The sequence below is a fragment of the Pelmatolapia mariae genome, linkage group LG3_W (genome assembly GCF_036321145.2).
Source record: "Pelmatolapia mariae isolate MD_Pm_ZW linkage group LG3_W, Pm_UMD_F_2, whole genome shotgun sequence".
NCBI classification, from domain to species: Eukaryota; Metazoa; Chordata; class Actinopteri; order Cichliformes; family Cichlidae; genus Pelmatolapia; species Pelmatolapia mariae.
Window position 1 is genome coordinate 56,348,423 of NC_086229.1, and position 23,497 is coordinate 56,371,919.

At 44.2% G+C, this 23,497-nt stretch overlaps 1 protein-coding gene across 1 annotated transcript; it reads left to right on the top strand.

The window, feature by feature from the left end:
* The first annotated feature begins 8,427 nt into the window (after window positions 1-8,427).
* Window positions 8,428-23,130, top strand: LOC135932657 (uncharacterized). The gene is made up of 7 exons (XM_065470199.1): window positions 8,428-9,162; window positions 9,256-10,167; window positions 10,277-10,393; window positions 10,617-14,664; window positions 16,644-16,764; window positions 16,849-16,980; window positions 22,866-23,130. The coding sequence occupies exons 1-7, from the start codon at window positions 8,428-8,430 to the stop codon at window positions 23,128-23,130; spliced, it is 6,330 nt and encodes a 2,109-aa protein (XP_065326271.1).
* The last annotated feature ends 367 nt before the right edge of the window (window positions 23,131-23,497 follow it).

Here is a 23,497-nt window from a genome sequence, read left to right on the forward strand (position 1 = left end):
TGTCACTAAGATACTTGAGACTTTACTGGGACGGGCAGAGTTTTTGGACCAAATTGTATTTAATCAAGAAGCTTTATCTGGACACTTTAAGTCATTTCAAGACGGCAAGTACTACAAGGGCAATAAGTTACTGGGACAACAAAACTTATGGATCAGTTTGGGGTTGTATATTGATGATTTTGAAGTGTGTAACACACTGGGAACCTCTAGAAAACGTCATAAGATTACTGCAGTATATTGGGTAGTTCTTAATTTACCACCCAGATTTCGATCTAATCTTTGTTCAATTCAGCTTGCTCTCTTAGGTAAAAGTGTGGATGTCAAACAATAGGGTTATGAAAAGTTTTTTGAGCCACTGATTAAAGATCTAAGGTGTCTAGAAGAAGAGGGAATTTTTGTGGAAGTTGTAAGCCAGTTTATCAAGGGCACTGTGTATTGTGTGAGCGCAGATGACCTTGGTGCTCATGGTCTGGCAGGCTTTTATGAAAGTTTTACTGTTGACAAGTTCTGTCGCTTTTGTTTGATAAGTCGGGACCAAATTGCAACGACTGAAGTTAATGACTTCCAATTGAGGGGTGTTGATCAACACAATTCATTTCTGGAAGAGCTTAGGCAAACTGACAACCTTCAAAGTGTTAATGGGGTAAAAAAGGGAATGTGTACTGGGCAAACATTTACTATTCTTTCACCCAATAACCGGATTTCCTCCAGATATTTTGCATGACCTTTTTGAAGGCACCATTCCTTTGGAGTTGTCCTTATGTTTAAAAAATCTGATCTCAAAAGGGTTCATTACATTTGATACATTAAACAACTTCATAAAATAATTTCCCTACAAATATTCAGACAAAGTAAACAAGCCTCAAAAAATTCCAAAAACAAGCTTTGAGAAAGGAACAGCTTTTGGTAATGGACATGAAAATTGGACACTGCTGCGCTTACTTCCTTTTATAATTGGATGTAAGATACCAGAACAGGAGCCAGCTTGGGAGATTTTAGTGGACCTCAAGGAAATTGTTGGCATTGTTGTCTCAAACAGACTCACTGAGGAAGCACTTCATTGACCACTACCCACATCTTATACGCTGCTATGGGCCGTTAGTGGAATTGTGGACGATGAGATTTGAAGCAAAACATAGCTTCTTTAAAAAGGTGGTCCATGACACTCACAACTGGAAAAATGTGCTGCTAACTCTTTCCTTGAAACACCAGCAGATGATGGCATACCATCTGGATAGTGGGAACCTTTTAAAACCAAAGCTCTATGTTGACAATGTGAAATCTAGACAGTGTGTCTCTGTCTAAAACCGTTCATCTTTTTGGGACACAGTATGTGGCGGGCATGATTTTATCTGCTGGGCAATGCTGTGGCCTCCCAGAATTCCATAAGATTGTGACCATTCTTGTCAATGCAGAGGAGGTGACATTCATTTGTAAAAGACTGAGTTCCTGGTACATTGAACATTTCAGGTCCTATGAGCTTGTTGATGAACACACCTGTGCAGACCTTCTTGTGTTGGATCCAGATGTGCTGACAGATTATCACCCTCTAACAGCATACACAGTTGGTGGAAACCTGATGGTGACCCCAAGGACGTACCTTCTCTGTTAAAGCAACTTTATAATGGTATGTTCCCCCCACTGTCTCCTATTCTGATCTCTCCTCTCACCCACCCTTTTTCTCTCTTTTCCTCTATTGTCCTCTACTTCAAGACCCCTTTCCCCTTGCTTTTTCTTTTCTTCTCCAAACACTTCTTTCTTCTCTGCTATCCTCACCAACTTATCTCTCTCTCCCTTGTTTTCTCCTAATTAAGCATTAGTTTTGTGCTGAATGAATTGAAGGGTTTCCCAAGTATAAGCCAGTTGAGTACAGTAGCTGAAGAAAATGAAAACTTGGATATAGACTTCAACTTTATTTAATGGTTTTTTTGTTTGTTTGTTTTTTACATTTGTAGACTAAATCATTTGCAGGTCAAATGTAATCAGCAGATTAATCTGGAAAAAGGCAGCTGTATGGTATAGGTGTCAACTGTCTTCTAATTGGGTTTGGCTATTGATTTTCTGCCAACTTTTCTTTCTCCTCTTCTTTCTCCTCTTTTCAGACTTTGTTACTTCGGGTAGTTCTTTCCTCCAGAGAAGCCCGGCGAGTTCAGCTTCCTGAAGTACCAGCATCTGTGGGGCAATTGATTGATATACTTAAAGAAAGACTTGAACTTGCAGGTGATTTCTCGCTACAGTTTGAGGATCCAGATTTCGGAAATGCAGTATGCAATCTTACAGGAATATCTGAATTACCAGCTGAGCATGCAGTCCTGCATATAATGTGGAACTGTGATTCATTTACACTTAACCAATCCATTGCTTCAGTGTCCTCTGCTTCGGTCTCTTCCCAGGACACAATAAGTGTTCACTCTGATGATTTCCGGCCTAGCTGGACCGATACTATCCAGGTGAACTTAAGGCATGTGTCAGAGTGGCCCTCTCCATTTTCTATTCCCAAGTTTTCACATGGTGTTGAACTGAAATTGTGTAAGGTTAATGTGACATATGAAAAATCTAAAAAGGGCCTTGCAGTGACAAGAGACATGAAGATGGAGATTTTGGATAAAATTGCAGAGGCAGTTTTTGAAATTAAAGCCTACCCTGAGAAAGATGAGCTTGAGTCAGTGGCTTCTGCACTGGTTCTCAAATTTCCATGCCTGAAGGAGCCAGGTAGCATCACAGGCTACGAGGGATGGAAAGCAAGTATCAAGCACAAACTTGGAAACTACAGATCAAAGCTTCGTCGGGCAGGCTGCAATGAGGTAAATGTAAACAGGAAAAGGAAAGGAGAAGATGAAGCCAGCAGTCCTTTCACCCTTAAAAAGCCCAGACGTGGAGAGGTCAATCATGTCCCAGATTATCCACAGCACCATGTTGATTCTACTCTTGAAGAGGAAAGAGGTGTTCTGGTCAGTGAAATGAAGAACAAACAAAAGAACTTGAAAGTCATACAGCAGAAGATGGCGCTGACATTTTCTCTCAGGCGGAGAGAGGTTGTGGAGTGTCAACCTATGGTATCTGAGGTCCAGGAGAGATGGCCTGCGCTGTTTTCCTCTGAGGAGGTAAGAGTGTCCAAATTTATTTATAATTTAATTATTATTCAAATTGGGCATAATTTATACCAGATGGACTATTATTGAAGTAGTATAGTATTTGCTGGTGTAATGCACTGGCCAACTTTATTATACCTTGTGCAACCACTCCACTCAATGCCCTTGCCAATGTTACATTGAAATCTGTGACCCATTAGATTCTTTGACCTGTCCTAATATTCTTACCCTGAACATTGCTGCCAGTACAAGAAAAGAGTCCCCATGCTAAATCGAAATTGTTCTTCCTGTGAAGCAGAAAGTCAATCTCATAATTTTGACTTAGCATGTATTTTTTTTTTCTTTTAGTGCTGGAAATAGGACTTCTATAGCCTGAGATAGTTAGGGATAGAATACTAAGGCAGGTCACATAATCTGATTCATCACAGATTTTGGTGCAATGTAGAATATATGTATTTGCATATTGATACTGTTTTTTGTGGAGGGTGTTTCTATTTCTGTGCAAAATGTGTATTCATGAGATATTTTTGAAGTAGGTTTTGCTGTTGATAACACATCAGGCATATAACATAGTGCAGACCGTACAAGACAGCTACTCAGGAATTTTCTGTGCTGAATAAATGGCAATATTTTGGTTATTGTCTTGTTTAGATATCTGAAGAATTTCATCGGATCACAAGCAAAGACCTCCTGGGGACCTTCAATGCATCCCTTGACAAATTTGTGCCTGGCCTGCTGAAACTATACCGGTCTAAGAAGGGAGCTCTTGGTGAGGACACAAAAGACCTCTTGTATAAACTTGATAAACAGGTAAGTGCTCCTTTACCTGACATTTTTAGAAGAGAGTATACCTTTGTCGTAACAGAAAAAATTTTTGGCCTCAGCCAAAACAAATCAATGGAAATGAATGTCATCAGTCATTACTTTGTTTTTATTTGGCAGTATTTTATTTAATTTGTAAAAAGAAAGTGCAATCGTTAACATGGTGTTTTGTTTTTTAAGTTTTACGTGTTGCTGGGTCTGATCTGTACTTTATTTTCATTACTATAAGAGTTCTGATTTTGCATTGTGTGTAAGTACACCACGTTACTATACTAATTTAAATGCTTGTTTTCCACTGAATACTCTTTAGACATCTGACATTGTGTCCCACCGAAAGACAGCAGGACTGAGAGGCCTGCCCATTTTCCTCAGAGAGGATGCAACACAGGTTTTCCTGAAGTGCTTAGTAAGTACAAAAAAGTAATGCAAGCAAAGCTAATTGCTATGAGATGTTTTTAATGGATGATTTAATCCAAAATGGAAATGTACATCTCCTCAGTGCAGTCCAGATAATTTTATGGAGAGGATTGCAGTTGTCATAACTCTCGCTGCTTTTTTTTCTGCTGAGGAGCACCTGGGCATTGTTAGTGGGTGTTTAACAGCAGAAAATATTTTTGTACAAAACTCATCACAAGGTTGGTTGGTGAAAGATATTGTGCCATTAATTAAAGGAAAATAAGCTTTTTCTTTTCAAAACCTCCATGAGTCAAATGACCATCATGGTATAGAGCAGGGGTCGGCAACCCTAGGCACGCGTGCCACCGTTGGCACGCGAAGGGTTAACTGATGGCACGCACAACCATAGCTGGACTGGCCATCGGGCATTTGCTCGGTGGCCCGATGATTTTTTTTTTTTTTTTTGTAACGGTAAAGCCCCACCTCCTTGTTTTACTTGTAACTGGCTAAAAATTACACAGACGAGAGGGATGTAGCTAGCTAGCCAGTCCTGTGAATTATGGCCTCGAAGCGAGCCAAAAAAGATGATTCCCGGTCTTTTATGCCAATTTGGACGGAAGAATGGGGATTTGTGCAACAGAAAGATCGTGCTGTATGTGCCCTTTGCCTCGAGAGTGTTGTTTGCCGGACTTCCAGTGTTAAACGTCATTTTGAGACGAAAACATCAAAAATCCTTCAAGGATGAGGCAGAGAAAGTTGAATCAATTACACGTGCTGTGTCAAGATATGCTAAACAAGCAAGTACTCTAAAAAATTTTACAGCTGCAAAACATCATGGAACTGAAGCAAGTTATCGTATTGCACACTGTATTGCTAAACATGGAAAGCCGTTTACAGACGGAGAATTTGTTAAGGAGGCTTTTCTCTCAAGCTCAGAAGTGTTATTTACTGGGCTTCCAAACAAAGATGCAATTAAAGAAAGGATACAAGACATACCTGCATCAGCCAGAACTGTGGAACGACGCATCCAGGAAATGGGTGACAATGTCAGAGCCCAACAAACAGCTGGTTTGAAAGAAGCCCAGGTGTTTAGTGTAGCTTTGGACGAAAGCGTTGATATCAATGACGTTCCACGTTTGGCTGTTATGGTAAGATACTGTGATGTGGCAGTACAAGAGGAACTCTTCTGTTTAACCCCGATGCCTGAAACAACGCGAGGTGAGGATATTGCCAAAGTTTTTAAGGAGTGTTTTGATGAGCGAGGCATTGACATTACAAAGATTTTTGCTGTGACAACTGATGGTGCGCCCGCTATGGTTGGGAAACACAGGGGCGCTGTTACCTTAATTGAGGAACAAGTTGGCCATCCCATCATGAAACTACACTGTATAATACACCAAGAAAACCTGTGTGCCAAGATGTCAAATTCAGATCTTCATGAAGTCATGGCCACAGTGGCAAAAGTCGTGAACTTTATAGTTAAGCGATCTCCTTTGACTCACCGCCAATTCCAGTCTCTGCTCGAGGAGATGGATAGCTCATGCAAAGACATCCCGCTCCACTGTGCTGTCAGATGGCTTAGCTGTGGAAAGGTTCTGGAATGATTTGTGGATTGTTTTGATGTGGTAAAAAAATTCCTGGCAGAAAAGGGGCAAAGCCATCCCGAACTCGAAGACGAGAAGTGGGTTGAAAAACTTTTCTTTCTCGCTGATATAACGGGACACCTCAACGAGCTTAATCTCAAACTGCAGGGATCCGGACAAACTGTTTTAGATATGCGCGACACGTGGGAAGCTTTCGTTCAAAAACTGGCAGTTTTTTCCAGTGTGAGATTATTATGCTATCATATGTTACCTTATATCTGTAATCAAAATAGTTGAATTAGGATACAGCTGTAGGACATATATTATCTTTTAGTTTAGACTGTGTGCTGTGTGAGTAGTCAAGTTCCCATCATACATTTGGGTTAGAAGAATATAGTCATTACGTAGTTCATTAGATAAGTGTGCACCACTCTGTATCCTTGATCTGCTGTGAATGTGTTACACTGTTTTCTTGACATGCTTTACTGCTGAATCATGAAGAGAAAGGTTGTGTGCAGGAGACTTTATGTCTGCAGTTAGGAGAAGATAGACCACATTCCATACCCCCACCTGCCTTAGAGCATGAAGACAGGGAGCCAAGGTCAGGAGTCAGGCTTGCTAAGAATGAGAAAAACATGTGTATGTTTAGGCTTTTACAGCTAGGTGGGGGTCACTAGAAGCTATAAGAGTCTGTGAAATCCACCACCATTTTGAGACATGCTGTGACCCTCCATGTGCATCTCTCCCGTCCGGACGTTTCTTATGCTCTGATGTGTTGAATTGTATGGAAAATAAATGATTGTTGATTGAGCATATATACACCGAGTATTGTCCCTCCTTCAGCCCAAAGATTAAAACAACTGGGAGTTTTTAACAACTTGGTGCCTCGTGACCCGGATCTTTGGCGTGCTGAGAAGGTGCAGATTTGGCCTTTTGGTGAGATCGTGGGGCGAGGCGAACAGAACGGACCGGTCCACACAGAAAGGTAAGCACAGCCTGTTGTATTATAAATACCAAATGTGCATATTGGGCTTTCCAAATTAATCTGTTCGCTGAGTTACACGCATTTTCACATTAAATTTGTCGGTGTCTGGTTTTTGGCGCAAGATACTAACAACATAAGTTGAGGCTGAATTCCAGTGTGTTAAATGAACTGCTTCTAGCAAGATACTAATAACATACTACGTTGAGTCTAGTTGCAGCTAAACTGCTTCTAGCAAGATACTAATTACATACTACGTTGAGTCTAGTTGCAGCCCACTTTACCTTCCACATTTAACTTAGTCTAAGACTGGCTTCTGTAGCAATAGATATTAGAATTTTTCGTTGATACGGCCATAACTCCAGTACATTGAAGAGAGGTTTTGAAGTTGGTTTATGGTGTCGGATATAAGCCCTCGTTGATGCGGTCATGAAATTGGTATAAGATTCGGGTTAAGCAGATGCTGGCTTATGGTGTCGGTTAAGCGCCAGCTACGCAGGATGCGTAACGCGTCCGTAGGTTTTGGTTTATGATACGGCGTGTTCTGGTGATGCGGTCATAAGTTCAGTAGTGAGGGGTAGCTGGTTTCAGCACATTGAATAGAGGTTAGACGGTGGTTTGTGGTGTCGGTTAAGCCTCGAGGGTTGCGGCCATAAAATTATAAGTAAAAAACTTACTTCACCCCGATTAAAGGTAAAGCAGACCTGGTTTATGGTGTCGGTTTTGAGCATCGGGGACGTATGCATCACTTTTGTGTTATGATGCGATTTTGCCCCGTTGTGGCGGTCATAAGCGCAGTGACAGGGGTACTTGGTGTATGGTGCGGTTGTGCTTCGGAATAGTTCTAACAGTTGAGCTTAAGAGGTTTCTGTGTAAATTTCCGCTGATGTAAAGCGCTCTCTGTGTGTCATACTGCTGGTGAACTGTGTGTGTCAGGCGCGCTCTGGGTGCTGCTGTGTGTGTAAGGCGCGCTCTGGGTGTTTCTGTGTGTGTGCGGCGTGAACGCAGTAACAGTGACGGTTGATGTGTGATTAGGAGGCCACTAGCGCGAAGAAGATGCTTTAAGATCTAAGGTTGACGCCTAGTGTACCTGTGGAAATTAATTTTGTTCATGGTGTGGCGACCCTCCTGTCTGTGGACGCACAGGCCGGTCCAGCGTCGTCTGGGTGCCGAGGTGGCGACTTGGGAACTGAGGACTCCCGCATAGCTACAGAATAACACTGGAACGGCCGTGTAATCACGGGTTCACATTTATTCTGGAATAGAACAAGAAAATGCTTTGACATCTAAGGTTGAGTTCTATAGTAGTCAAAAAAAAGAAAACCGAGGTTAGAGTCCTCATTTCTTAAAATCGAGGTTAGAGTCCTCGTTATAGTGACGTTTCAGTGGTTAAAATTGTTGTGTGCCTGTCCCCTGATAACGTGAAATTAAATAAAGAGGGAATTTGGAGCCACATAGAGATAGACGGGCATAATTGGGTGCATTACTCTGTGGTGTAATTTTAAATAAAAAAGGAGTGAGAGGTGTGTAAGAAGTGTGTGGCGGTGTAAACATGTCGGGTCTTAAATCTGACATAGAAAAAGGAGAAATGAAGGGTGAGTGGAAAACTTTTGACCAGCAGAGAGAGGAGTTGCTGAGGGCGCTACGGGTCATGCGACCCGGGAATGCGTCTGAGAAAAAATCAGAGGTTGCGGTGGCAAAAAAGATTAAAGAGTTGTGTGTTGAAGAAGGAGTGAAAGGAGATTTACGAGGTTCATTGGCAAAAGTGCTTCTGGGAATAGCACAGAAGCGGCAGGGAGAAGAGCAGGAGATTAAGGCGGAGATAGAGGAGGCCTCTGTTTGGGGGAGGCGGAGGCTGAAAAGCCAGTTGCAGGAAATACAGGAGGAGAGGGCTCGCGTAACAAGGTGGGCAGTGACATGCCAGGGGGTGGAGCATTGGATGAGGGAGCGAAAGGAGGAGCCGGATAAGCTAATGCGACCGGCTTCCCAGGTGAAGTCATCGCTCACTGGCTTCCCTCCTCCCTATCAGGCTCCCGCCCCCCTCTATCCTGTGTTGAGAGTAGAACAGGGCTGTCTCTCTGGTGGGGATGGCCAAGTGTTAGAGGTTACAGGAGGCTATGTGGATTGTGAAATATCTAAAGAGCCCAAACGGCCAACTCCAACACCGGAAAGTGGAAAATTAAAGCAAAGTTCTACTTTTGTCGGTGAGGAGGGAGCCTGTGGCGGAGCACAAACCCCGCCCCTGAAACACTCACCCCTGCAGGACGAGTGTGAAGAAGATAGAGCTGTGTGACTGGTTGAACAGGTTATATCAACATTAGAGAAAAGATATGAACTTTCGGGTGATGATTTAGGGAGTGGAGCTGTTGTTGCACCACAGGTGGGGAAAGCTGAGGTGTGCGGCCCTTCTGAGGACGCATACGAGGGGTGGTTATCAGGCACAATTGATGACCACCTTAAAGTGGGTGCCTGTGGGGAGCACAGATTTGAAGCAGGGCCAGAGCTAGGAGGGGCCTTTCACAATAGGGCAGCTAGAGAGAGAGTAGGAAGAGGCAGAGTAGTCAGGCCTAAACCGGGAAACATACCTCATCCCATGGTGCGTCGGAGTCAGGAAGATAAGGACAATGTTGATTTAGCTGGTGAGTTCCCCCTGGTGGTGACCGCTGGGGGTCGAATGAAATACAAGCCATATGGAGTGGGAGACGTTACTGCATTAATAGAATTATTACCTCCTATTACAGACGGAGGTGCGGGGTGGCTGAGAGAGTTTGATAGAGCAACAACTGGTGTTCAATTGGCTCTGGGAGATTTCAGAGCTGTGGTTGCCAGATGTGTCAAAGGCACAGCTCTGGATGACATAGAGAAGATAGCAGGTACAGCATTGATGATTGATAGCACCCCATTTTGTCGTGTCGTGAATGTGATCTCAAATGCATTACGTGAACAATATCCCACTCCAAATGCTGCTAAGATTTTGAAGTTGCTGTGGAAGCCTGATCAGACTCCAAGGGAGTACATTGAACAGGCTAAAGCCACGTGGGCCCTTAGAACTGGCCAGCATCCTGGTAGAGAAGGGATGCAACAATTGTGGTTCAGAGAAGCTGTGTTGAAAGGTGTGCCCGAGCAGGTCAGGGTAGCCATGTTGGATAACCCCGACATGGAAGGGGCGGAGTCTCACGTGTGGGAGAAGCATCTGGTGCACCGCCTGCAGAAAGCTCATGATGAAGTTATGGCTAAAGATGATGACACAGATAAAATGAGAGAGCAATTGTTGAAATTACAGCTGGGTGAGGCGAGACAAAAAGCAAATGATAAAAAAAAGGAAGATAAAACAGTAAAAACCATGGTGGCACAAGGTTATCCACAAATGGGTACAGGTTTAGATCCTAATGTTTTTCCAGCCGACACTCAGGGACCCGCGCAGGGACCAAATTGGGGTGGCCGTGGGGTCGGTAGAGGCAATTGGGGTTCACGTGGTGGTCAACGGGGACGAGGCGGCGGCATGGGCAGACAAAGGGGTGCGCCGGGGGGGGTCGATATGTGCCTGGAACTTTGTGTTTTAACTGTGGTCAGACTGGACATTGGGCTCGAGAGTGCCCTGAACCACCTCAACAATACAATATGCCACGTCCAGCCATAAGGGGACATGGGCGTTTGTCGGCCCCAAACCAACAGATGGCTCCTCCAGGGCAATATCCGGTGGAGTACTGGCAGCAGGAACAATACTGACACACCCCACAGAGAGGCCTGGGCATAGGGGGAGGGGCAGACCCCCTGGTGCCACTGAGGGTTCAAGGACGTAACCTGCCCTTTTTAGTGGACACAGGAGCAACATATTCCACCATTCGTACTGCTCCTGAAGACATTCCACTGTCTGACACCAACATCAGTGTGATCGGCTTCTCTGGGGTACCCATGACCCTGCCAGTAACCGCCCCTTTAAAGACTGAAATAGGACGGCAGTCCTTAACACACTCATATATGGTCTCATCACAAGTTCCAGTTAATCTGTTGGGCAGGGACCTGCTCATTAAGCTTGGAGCTACTATCATGTGTGGAGCTGATGGATTAACAGTGACTTTAAAAGATGGAACACAGCTGTCCTGTTTGCAATCAGGAATGAGAGGACAGTGGCTGTTATCAGAGGACTGTGAACATGCAGCACAGATTTACTGGGCGCGACTGACCACATCGGATGGCATTCTGGCACAGTACCAACTCTGGCGCCCCTGGATAATGTCCATGTCTGTTTATTCACCCCCGCGTGACCCCTACCACGTGACCCTGTTTTACGATCGCGAGCATACTGAGTGGTTTGAAAATCTATTTTATGAGTGTTTAGATGAGAAAACTTGGGAGCTTAACTCTCAGGACATCTATGTTGGCTCAGCTGGAGTGGCAGCGTTTGTGGCACTCACTGAAGATCAAATGAGCTGGTATAGAATGGGAGATGAAGCGGTTCCCCACGTGTCGTTGGCAATACATGAGGGTCATCAAGCTAAAGATTTAGGCCCAATGGTGAGAGCAGCCATACGGGCCACTGATTGGCAGCAAACACAACTCACTGATGTCTCATACTCACCCAGTTGTAAAACGTATCGGATTTCAGTGAAGGTCACGGACCACAGTGTTTTAGAACACAAACATTTAAAACGCACACATGGCAGGGAGAAATCAGATCATGAGGAAGCCGTTAAAGGCCTAGCTGAACTCCCTGACACTCTGTGGTCTAAAGGTCCCACGGATGTGGGTTTAACATGTTGTTCACCCGTCACGTTTGAGTTAAAAGATAACACCCCTATTTGGCGTTCACAATACAGACACAGTCCAGAGGCAGAAAATGGCATTGCAGAAACAATTACAGGGCTGCTGCAGGTGGGTGTGTTGGAGCAGTCTTCCTCTGCATGGAACACTCCAATCCTCCCGGTTGAAAAATCAGGCACGGGCAAGTATCGCATGGCACATGACCTTAGGGCAATAAACGCTGTCCTTAAGACATCAACAGTACCTGTACCAAATCCCTACACAGCTCTGACTAATTTATCTCCAGACCAGCGGTGGTTCACATGCATAGATTTGGCAAATGCTTTCTTTTGTCTCCCTCTGCATCCATCTTTAAGAGATATTTTTTCATTTACTTACAGGGGCCGGCAGCTGCGTTACACTCGGTTGCCTCAGGGTTTTGCCCTTTCACCGGGGATTTTCAATCAGGTACTTAAAAATGCTCTTTCTCCATGTGTATTGCCTGAAGGATGCACACTGATCCAGTATGTGGACGACTTGCTGATTGCTGCTACAACAGCTGATGCGTGCTTTCAAGCAACAATGACTGTGCTTCGTCAGCTGGCCAAAACAGGTTTTAAAGTAAGTAGAGACAAACTTCAACTTGTCAGAACTGAAGTTACATTTTTAGGTCGTGTGGTGGCGATGCAGTCGGTGGGCATGTTGACATCCCAGAGGGAAACAATTATGTCTCACCCTCAGCCACGGACAGTCAAAGAAATGTTGTCATTTCTTGGACTTACAGGTTATAGTAGACACTACATTCCTGACTATGTGGGCAAAACCAAACCATTGAGGGATTTGGTGAAAGAACATGGCATGAGGGATCTCACTGCCACTTTGAACTGGACCACTGAAGCTGAAATGCGCTTCATTGAACTGAAACAGGCCCTGTCTCGTGCTGCAGATTTAGCAATCCCCGATTATAACTCTGATTTCTTTGTTGATGTTTCTGAAACAAATGGCGTGGTGAATGGAGTTTTGTTTCAGAAAAAAGGGGGAAGGAGACGTGTGCTGATGTATATCAGCATTGGTCTGGATAACATGGAAAAGCGACACCCCACGTGCACACAGCATGCGGCAGGGGTGGCAAAAATAATTCAGAAAGTGGCACACGTTGTGAAAGGGCACCCACTGAAAGTGTTAACCACACACAGTGTGGTGGCCTATGTGAACTCACAAGTATTCACAATGACCCCACTGAGACAACAGAGACTGACTAAGATCCTGGAGTCTCCAAATTTGACCTTCACACATGAAGGGATCAACATGGCAGACCAGATGGGAGGGGGGACACCTCATGACTGTGCACAAATAGTAGAGGTTGAGGAGAAAGTGAGGTCAGATTTGAGAACAGAACCGGTGCATGAAGCAGAAGATTATTTCACAGACGGTTGTTGTTTTAGGGATCCAAGCGAAGGATTGAAAACAGGTTATGCAGTGGTGAAAGGAGTCGGAAACCAGCTGCATGTGGAGAAATCAGGAACACTAGAAGGACTTCAGTCAGCACAGAGAGCAGAGCTTATTGCAGTAATAGAAGCTCTAAGATTAGGAAAAGGAAAAAGAGTTAACATTTATACAGACTCAGCATATGTGTTTGGAGCAGCACATGTGGAACTGGGGCAATGGAAGAGGGCTGGATTTAGAACAGCCTCAAACAAACTAATCAAACATGAGGAGGAGATGAGACAGTTGGAGGACGCTCTGAAAGGACCTCTGGAAGTGGCCATCATAAAGTGTAAAGGGCATGATGATTCCAACACTTGGGTGGCAAAGGGAAACAGAGCAGCTGACGAAGAAGCAAAACGGGTGGCAGGCTATCAGGAAGGAAAACAAATGGTAAGTATGGGTATGGAATGGGGAAACCTGCCAGCCCAACAACGCGAGGACATTGAAGAGGCGCAAAAAGGAGCCTCACCTGAGGAAAAGGCGGTGTGGCGAGAGAGAGGGGCCATACAATCAGAAGGATTGTGGAGAGGACCCGACGGGCGGCCAGTACTTACTGCAGAAATGGCTCAGGAGAAAATTAAAGAAGCTCATGGGCTAGGACATGTAGGAGTAGCCCAAATGCAGAGGGACTTGTGTCATTGGTGGCATCCCTACATGAAAAACATGGTGAGGGAACACGTGAGAACTTGCCTGATTTGTGGACAATTTAATCCAAAGCCCACCGTGAAACCAGAAATGGGTAAGTTTCCTTTGCCAGAGAGACCAGGCCAGGAAATTGTGATTGATTACACTGATATGATAACTATAGTCCGAGGGTTTAGATATCTGTTGGTGTGTGTGGATGCTCTGACCGGCTGGCCAGAGGCGTGGCCAACACGTAGAGAAGACAGTAAAACAGTGATTAAATGTCTGGTGAATCATTACGTCCCCTGGCACGGATTTCCAGAAAAGGTAAGATCTGATAATGGCACTCACTTTAAAAATCGAGATCTCGCTGAAGTAGAATGTATGCTGGGGTTGCAACATAGATATGGTACAGTCTACCACCCACAATCCCAGGGAAAAGTGGAGAGAATGAATAAAAATCTTAAAAATAAAGTGGCAAAAATATGTGCACAGACAAACATGAATTGGGTTGATGCTCTTCCCATAGCACTAATGAGTGTGAGGTGCTCCGTTAATCAGAGCACCGGATTTACTCCATATGAGCTGCTGACAGGGAGACAATTTCCCGGCCCTGCAGCAGGTGTAAGAGAGTTAAGAGAGGAGGCAAATGTGTCTGAACATGTGCAGCAGTTTAAAGCACTAAAAGCTCTTGTCTCTAGTTTCACTACGCAGGTGGGAGACCCAACAGGGAAGGAGGTGACCACGCCGGAGGTGAAGTGGGTGTGGCTGAAGGTCTATAAGCGAAAGTGGGACGAGCCGAGGTGGACGGGACCTTTCGAGGTGACCACTCGAACCTCTCATGCGGTCCAGTTGAGAGGCAAAGGCGACACGTGGTATCACTGGAGCCAGTGTGCGGCGGCAGAGGAGCCTAGGCGGTCGGAGAGGCTCTTGGGTAAAAAGGGGGACACGTCCGTGACCCCAAAACACACAGATCTTAGCAAAAAAGGGGCAGAATAATCCCCTGATCTGTGCAACGACCAAAGGGTAGTCTAACCCCGGAGGTTGAAGAAAGAAGTCGAGAATCACCCGACTGTTTATTGATAGTTGTAGTACTAATTAACGCTAAAATTAAAGAATAAAGGCTTTTTGATAGAAATTTTACTTCAGATTGAAAGTTATCAAGTAGTACTAGAATGGGGGTGGGAAGTGATAATGCAAAAATAAAGCTCTGGGAGAACGGGAGAGTGATGGGAGTGTTAACCTTAATTACTATTGGTGTGGTAACTACTATCTTTTTGTTATGTGAACTGCCCAGGTTCAGAACTCATCCGACTTTCCCTCCTTCAGCGGATCCTGAGGTGATACGACCAAAGCGCGGTGTGAGTAAGCCAACTGATCCCTGTTTGTTGTATTTTGGAGGCATAGAGGTGGATTATGTTAGAGGATCCACAACAGCCTTCACTTTTGATCTTTGTTCCGTGATAAAGTGTGGGGATGATCAGACTCGTTGGCAGGGATATGAAGTCTGGATCTGTCATGACCTACAACAGACTGGTGCTTGTATTATAGGTAATCCCACTAGCCTGGGGCGTAACCCGTGTCCAACGTGGGATATGGTGACAGCATATACAGCACCGAGATGGGACTCACCGAGCAGATGGAGGGAGGGATTTGCCATTCAGCGTGATTTTAGCAATAGTCGAAATCCAATCACAATGTCTATTGGTGGGTGGGTGGTTACACCTCAGCGCTACAGGAAAACCGACAAAGTATTTTACGTGATGTTAGGTGTGGATGTTTCAGGAAGAGACCCCGTGGGCGTGATAAAGATAAATTTTATAGATCCATCCAGCAATGGATCCGGCGTCGGTACCACACCGGCGAGCGCCCCCCCTTCGGTCTCTAAGGTAACACAAATGGACTACACAAAATGGAAACCCCGACAGCTGATGTCTCGCGCCACAGGGTACGTTGATAGCAACCTGTGGTTGGATTGGCTGATTGCAAATGCAAAAGAGCAAAATGTGTCTGATTGCGTGGCATGTGCCACGGCACGCCCACATTTATTTACTGAACCCGCCCCTCTGCACCCAGAGGATCAGTGGGGTTTTGATTGCATGCTCAGACTCACTCGGAAAGCAGTATCCTCAGGAAAATGCGCTCCATTGTCTGTTTTATTTCCCCCTATAGATAATGACACCATCCCCGGACCATTTACACCCAGGAAAGCTAATTACACTTGTTTTAATTTTAGGGCAGACGAGCCTGGTGAGCGGGGGTATGACGCTGGAGAGATCCCGGCTGACTGGTGTACAGTGACGTATCCAGCCAGAGGGAATGCCTCGCGTGCGGGTGGTACAACCGTTGGGACCTGGGCTCGAGCTGGTTTGTACTATTATTGTGGAGGTGGGAATCTACATGTACGGATACCAAAAGACGCTTTTGGTGTCTGTGCCATGGTCAGATTAGGAGCACCTCTACTAATAATAGGGGAAAAGGTTAAATCCGTGGCGACGAATGGGAATGCGCGACTTACAGTTCGGCGTAGACGTCAGATGTTATCTAAAAGGTCAGCTTGGTCATTTGATCTCACTGCTAATTCTCCCACTTATATAGATTCTATTGGTGTCCCACGTGGTGTCCCTAATGAGTACAAATTAGTGGATCAGATAGCGGCCGGGTTTGAGAACATCCCGATAATTTCTGCCTTTTTTCCTGTCACCCCCAACAAAAATGTAGATAGAATTAACTATGTACATTACAACGTTCTCCGGCTGGCGAACTTGACTCGTGACGCGATTGAGGGGTTAGCAGAGCAATTAGGCCCTACCTCTCTAATGGCGTTAGACATGGTTTTGGCTGCGAATGGCGGAGTCTGTGCGATGTTCGGACAAATGTGTTGCACTTTTATTCCTAATAACACTGCTCCAGATGGCTCGGTAACCAAGGCTCTGGAAGGGCTGCGAACTCTGGCTCATAACATGCACGAGCACTCAGGTATTGAGAACCCGCTGGAGGAGTGGATGACTTCTGTGTTTGGGCAATGGAAAGGGTTTGTTATGTCAATCATGGTTTCACTGGCTGTGTTTACTGCAGTCTTAACAACATGTGGTTGTTGTTGTATACCCTGCCTCAGAGCACTGGTAATCCGTCTTATTGACAGGGCCATAGCCTCGGGGCCGGAGGGCCCGGGGGTCATGATGCCTCTGTTGAAGGATGGGCCTGAGGATCAGGAGTTGGTGGACCTTGCGACCCTGGAGTGCCTGGGGTAAGTGATCTCTCCAGTAAGGAGAGATCAAAGGGGGAATTGTGAGATTATTATGCTATCATATGTTACCTTATATCTGTAATCAAAATAGTTGAATTAGGATACAGCTGTAGGACATATATTATCTTTTAGTTTAGACTGTGTGCTGTGTGAGTAGTCAAGTTCCCATCATACATTTGGGTTAGAAGAATATAGTCATTACGTAGTTCATTAGATAAGTGTGCACCACTCTGTATCCTTGATCTGCTGTGAATGTGTTACACTGTTTTCTTGACATGCTTTACTGCTGAATCATGAAGAGAAAGGTTGTGTGCAGGAGACTTTATGTCTGCAGTTAGGAGAAGATAGACCACATTCCATACCCCCACCTGCCTTAGAGCATGAAGACAGGGAGCCAAGGTCAGGAGTCAGGCTTGCTAAGAATGAGAAAAACATGTGTATGTTTAGGCTTTTACAGCTAGGTGGGGGTCACTAGAAGCTATAAGAGTCTGTGAAATCCACCACCATTTTGAGACATGCTGTGACCCTCCATGTGCATCTCTCCCGTCCGGACGTTTCTTATGCTCTGATGTGTTGAATTGTATGGAAAATAAATGATTGTTGATTGAGCATATATACACCGAGTATTGTCCCTCCTTCAGCCCAAAGATTAAAACAACTGGGAGTTTTTAACACCAGCGATGTTGAAACTTCCACGTTCCGCTACTTCAAACGCCTCAGGGAGCTGTCCGGTCAGCGCAGCATCAGCACCACGGAAATACACGGGTACGTCCAAAGACTTGAGAAAGAATTCAGAACGCGTTTTCGGGACTTTCAGGCGTATGGACCGATGTTTTCTTTTCTTATCAAGCCAGAAAGCTTTAATGAGCAGCTGGATTTCTCTCTTTTTAAATGGCTGGACACAGATGACATGGAAATGCAGCTGATTGAACTGAAAAGCTCGACTCTGTGGGTGACAAAGTTCGCAGAACTACGAACGCAGCTAGAATCCACAGCTGCGCGTGATCATGGAGCTTGCATCTACACTTGCTGGACATCACTACCAGACAAGTTTAACTGTCTTAAGAACATTGCACAGGCCCTATTGACAGTATTTGGCTCTACCTATCTCTGTGAGCAAATTTTCTCTCACATGAAGAGTGTCCTTAGCGCCTCCCGTTGCCGTCTGACTGCTGGACACTCAGAGACCTGTGTGCTCCTTAAAGTTACAAAATGTGATCCCCAGATAACACAACTGGCAAATACAAAGCAGGGACAGGGATCACATTAACATGCATATCCCTGTATTAACAAATGTCATATTAGCCCAGTTTAGTTATTCTTTTGACTGTTGTGAGGAGACCATAAACAGGATTTGCATTTTCTGTTGTACAGTTCCTTTGCTGTTATGGTGTTTTTGTTATGTATAAAAAGTGTTTTTTGAAAATAGCTGATCTGCACTTTGCTAACATCTGTCAGCAAATATAGTTCTATAAAGTTATTCTATGGTGTGTAACTGTTGATATGCTGTTACATATTGTTAATGCAATTGTTATTGTTATTGTTGTAAATAAATTTCTTGTTAATGCAACGGTTGATATGGCACTTTGACCTTTGAGGAAATTTTAGATGGCACTCGCCATCAAAAAGGTTGCCTACCCCTGGTATAGAGGTTAAAGTTAAGATCTTTATAAATGTATTTGGTCTTTAATTTTTCTTAGCTTTCAATGATTCATATTTTAATTTTCTTCTCTTCAGGACACTGACATTTTGGAACCAGTGTTGAACGGTGCATCAGTTGCCATCTTCACCATCCTACAAGATGACGATGCCGATACTTCTGTGCGAGAACATGCTGTTGTGTTGGAAGGGGACATCGTGCTACAAAACATTCCAGACCTCTCTACTGCCTTGGCATACCTGTCCTCAACATTGAAGCAATTCAGGCCATCTTTTTTGAGCTCGGTGGCTCTCGATGCTCACAGCACATAAGGTCTCTAAAAACAAAGCTTTTGCTGTGACTGTTAATGGGGAAGCCAGACATGAGTTTAACTTGTTCTTAAACCTGTTCAAATGCATTGTAGAGTCATGTTAAAAAAAACAGTAGTTCAGCCCCGTTCCCTCTATATAATCATTCACCTGTTACATAGAGTTGCATATTTAGTGTTTGAACTGTTAAAATTAATTAGGAATAAGTGAAGGAAAGAGGGAGGAAAGGAAGAAGGGAGAAATGAAGGAACAGTCAAAACAGAATCATTCATTTTGACCTGGTTGGTCAATATGAAGGTGAAGTGGATAAGTGATTATTTGAAATGTAAATTTTAGTCAGATGAATCTGTATTGTTGAGAATATATGGTGGAATTTTGTCTTGTAGGATTTTAAAAGATTTGTTATAGTGTTTTTCACTCCACCTGAAGCATAGAACTGGTATTTTACCTGATAGTTTGCTGTTCATTGATGGTAACATTTCTAATAACTTTTAACTTCTGTAGTTCATCATGGTAAGCCCATGTAAAATGTCAATGTCTGGGTACATAGGCAATTGTTTGTTGCACTACCCTATTTAGTGTGCAATAGTTAAGTTAAGCTTTTACAAGACAGTCAGGGTGTGAGCATGAATGACTAAGCTGCTGGACACTTTTGTTTTTTGGTTCTGGACTCTGGAATTTTAATGTCTCTGCTGGGGTGCTCAAAGCACCCAAAAGAAACTGGCAACACGTTTTTTTTTTTCTGTTTGTTTGCTTTTTTTTTTTTGTTACAGAAATTCACCCCACTACCCATGACCTTTTGAAATATGCTGAAAGCACTGTAGAACAAAATAAATACGTTTTTACATAACATTCAGTTGTGCTTTGTTTTATTCTATATCTGTTTGAGTGTTTTTTCAAGTACGATAACAGCATACATTTTCCTTTATTTATCTAGGTAAATTTTTAACTCACTGGAGTAAGAATTGTATGATTATTCAACAAGAATATCTGTGTTTGGTGAATTTAGGAATACATGACATTGGAGGAATAATTGTATGTCAATTCAACAGGAATATATTTGTTTGGTGAAGGCAAAAATACATGGCATTGAAGCCAGAATTTCTTTGTTAGACTTACAGGATTATCCTAATTAGGTGAACAAGTAGATCCAAGTTGGCAGAACTTGAAAATCTTAGTTAAGTCAACAAGAGTTGGCAAAACTTGAGAAAACTCAAAAACCTCTTGCATCATGTTGCCTTGAAAGTTTACGTTTTCTCAACTTTTTCTTTTTTACAGTGTACTGGAGACATGGTTTCTGTACCTTTGCATTTGTTTTGAAGAAGCAGGCCCACCAACAACAACAGCAGATCCACCAGTAATACAGAGATAACAGTCCACAGCAGGATGAGTGTTTCAGGGAAGAGACTCTGTGAAAGATCAGTCACTGTGTAAGGTGCTGAAAATAATATATTTAACATGAACATGTTAAAGAATATAAAACACACACACAGGCATATACTTAAAAAGATAAAATAAACAACCTGTGCTTCCTTTTAGAACAGCTAACCAGCTCTCTGGGGATTCTCCAGCTCCATATATGCTGCACTTGTAGAGTCCTTCATCTGACTCGGAGATATTATTGATGGTCATGCTGCTTTGATACCAGGTACCGATAGAGACACCATCTTTTTAGAAGTCAGTTATGTGTTCTGACTGAGTTTCCTTGTTTGTACAATTAAGGGTCACCTCATTTCCTTCCATTACAGGGTGTGTTGGGGTTTCCAAGATTTAATCAGAATCAGAATCCCAATCAGAAGACTTTATTTATCCCCAAGGGGCAATTAACAAACAACCGAGCAGCATACATTGAAGATAAGGACAATAAGAACAGGCAATAGGAGTGAAAAAATAAATACACAGAATACACAGTATATACAGTTATAAAATTACACAGTTTTAAAATTAAAGTGACTGAAGGTGAATAAATATCTGTAAGTGACTAAAAGTGATAAACTACATACTACATACTGAGTAAAGTGTCAGTAGTGTAAGAAGAGTGTAGTTTATGGATGTGGGAAATGTTCTTATCGGCTGGAGTTGAAACGCAGAGTGGCTTTGGGAACAAAGGTGGCTCTCCTCCTCTCAGTCTTGCAAGAAATGAAGCAGAGGCATCGCCCAGAGGGGAGCCATTGAAATGCGGGGTGAAGAATGTGAGAGGGGTCGTTGATGATTTTGGCTGCCTGTCTAAGGGCCTTGTAACGTTGGGTTGTGCTGCGTGGTTGAGAGGAGGCGGCCAAACACCTAGCAGGCTAGTCGGAAGAACACACACCCACGCTGGTATCGGTAATCCACGGTGGTTCTTTAATATGGTAAATGGCCTGCATTTGTATAGCACTTTACTCAGTCCCTAAGGACCCCAAAGCGCTTCACACTACATTCAGTCATTCACACATTCACACACTGGTGACGGCAAGCTACATTGTAGCCACAGCTGCCCTGGGGCGCACTGACAGAGGCGCCTTCTTCAACAACCATATAAACCATATAAAAGCCCGGCTGAACGGCTCAACAACATAATGCCCAGCGTTCATACAACCCAAGCGTTGTAAACAAAGAGAAAAACAAGAAAAAGGTCTCTCCTCATGCACTAGCGTGCAAGCACATGTCCAGAGAATCACAGAGAGAGAGAGTGCAATGGCACAAACTGATGACACCATCAACCCTCGACCTGAGTGTCTTAAAGGGACACCACACCATTGTGACTGTTACATATTCCCCCCGGGTTAAACAAAGGCTGTCCCCAGCCGAACACAGCAAAGGTACAGGCCAGACTTAACCAGCCTCCATACATGGTCAGCAGGATAAGATGTTAAAACCAAAACAGGGAAATGTACAGTGCAAAATTGACAAACTGGCATACATGACAGTGTCCCACATGGTGAATGTCCATTTAAATAAATGTTATAGAAAAAAAACAACTTAGGGTAGCCAGGACAGTTACAGAATGAAATTCCCTGTGTTTTTTTTCTTTACATTGTGTTTCCTCTTTTTCGAAAACTGCAACAATCAGCAGGAACACAGCACGAAAACATGAAAACATTACCAACATGTATTGCAGAAAACTCAAACCACGGTCCTGTTACAACAGTAGACCACATAAAACACATCAAAAAGCAAATAAGGTCACTTTAGGTCAAATCTGTCAGTATGAAAAGGGTTGGTCCACCTATTGACCGACCAGTCAGCGGTGACTCTAGGAACTCGTCTTGGTCTGAGGTTATAAGAACCTCTAACAGCACACCCATTGTCAGCAGGATGTGAACTGTTAACCTCTGTCTCCAGAGCAATGTCAGCAGGCTCTTGGAAAGAGTTCTGGTCCACGAAAAGCGGGACAGTGTCAGTACAGTCAAAGTCAGTCTCAGCAGGGGTGTCGCTAGAGACAATGGGGGTTGTGTCAACAGCGTCACAGTCATTGCGGCCTGTGACTGAAAGAGCAGGAGGCAAGCTGCTGTCCGGGACATTGAGATCCAAAGCTGCTGCAGCCTTTAGCTTTGCATGCTTGCCAGATAAAGCTGAGGCCCAGGTGTAGAATGGTTGCAGGTTTGCAACATGAAAAACTCCAACTTTCTCCCCAGTGTCCACTGTGGTGAGACAGTAATTCACATCAGACATCCTCTTGGAGATGCGGTAGGGACCCGTGTAAAGGGGGGCCAATTTAGCAGAAAAATTGGACGATGCATCTGATTTTGGGTGCGACTTTACCCTGACGAGGTCTCCAGCTTCATAAGAGACTGTGCGACGTCTCAGATCATAGTAGTGTCACAATGAGTTGTGTGGCTGTCAGTGGCTGGACCCACGTGCAGGACTCGGAGACAAAACATGAACTTAAACAGCAGCTTTATTTGCTGGTGAGACACGCCATGACGCCCAATCAGGGGCCTGGAAAGCGGCCGGCAGAGGCGAGGTGTCACAGGACGAGCTGGAACCGATGACGGTGTGGCAACCGCAGGACCAGACGAGGCAGGACCAGACGAAGGCAAAGGCGATGTCCCGGAGGCCGGACCAGGCGTGGACGAAGAGACGGAGGCCGGACCAGGTGAAGGCGGAACTGGACCAGAGGCTGGACCTGACGGCAGCGGGACGGCTGCAGGCGGTGAGGTGAACGCTGCAGGCGGTGAGGTGAAAAAATGTCAGTTGTAACAGCGGATATGTAAAGTTAGCTCATGTACACGGAATTTAATGTTTGTGCTTTTATTTTGGTAACTTCCTGTGTGACCGGAAGTGACAGTAACTAGCTTGATGTACAAAAAGACGGAAGAAAACGGAAAACTAATGCTAATGGAGAAAAGGGAGAGAAGGACACGGTTAAACTGTATAAAAATCAATGGTTCTAGCTACAGTCGACAGGGGAACAAGGTTTGTAATATACATGATTGAATTTGAATAATGTGAACTGCATGACATGTATTGTATAGTTTAATAGAAAATGGTTAGACCAGCGTAATGAGCGGTGAAATAGTGTTACATGAATAACATGGTAATTGTTTTATTTGTTTGTTTAGCTCTT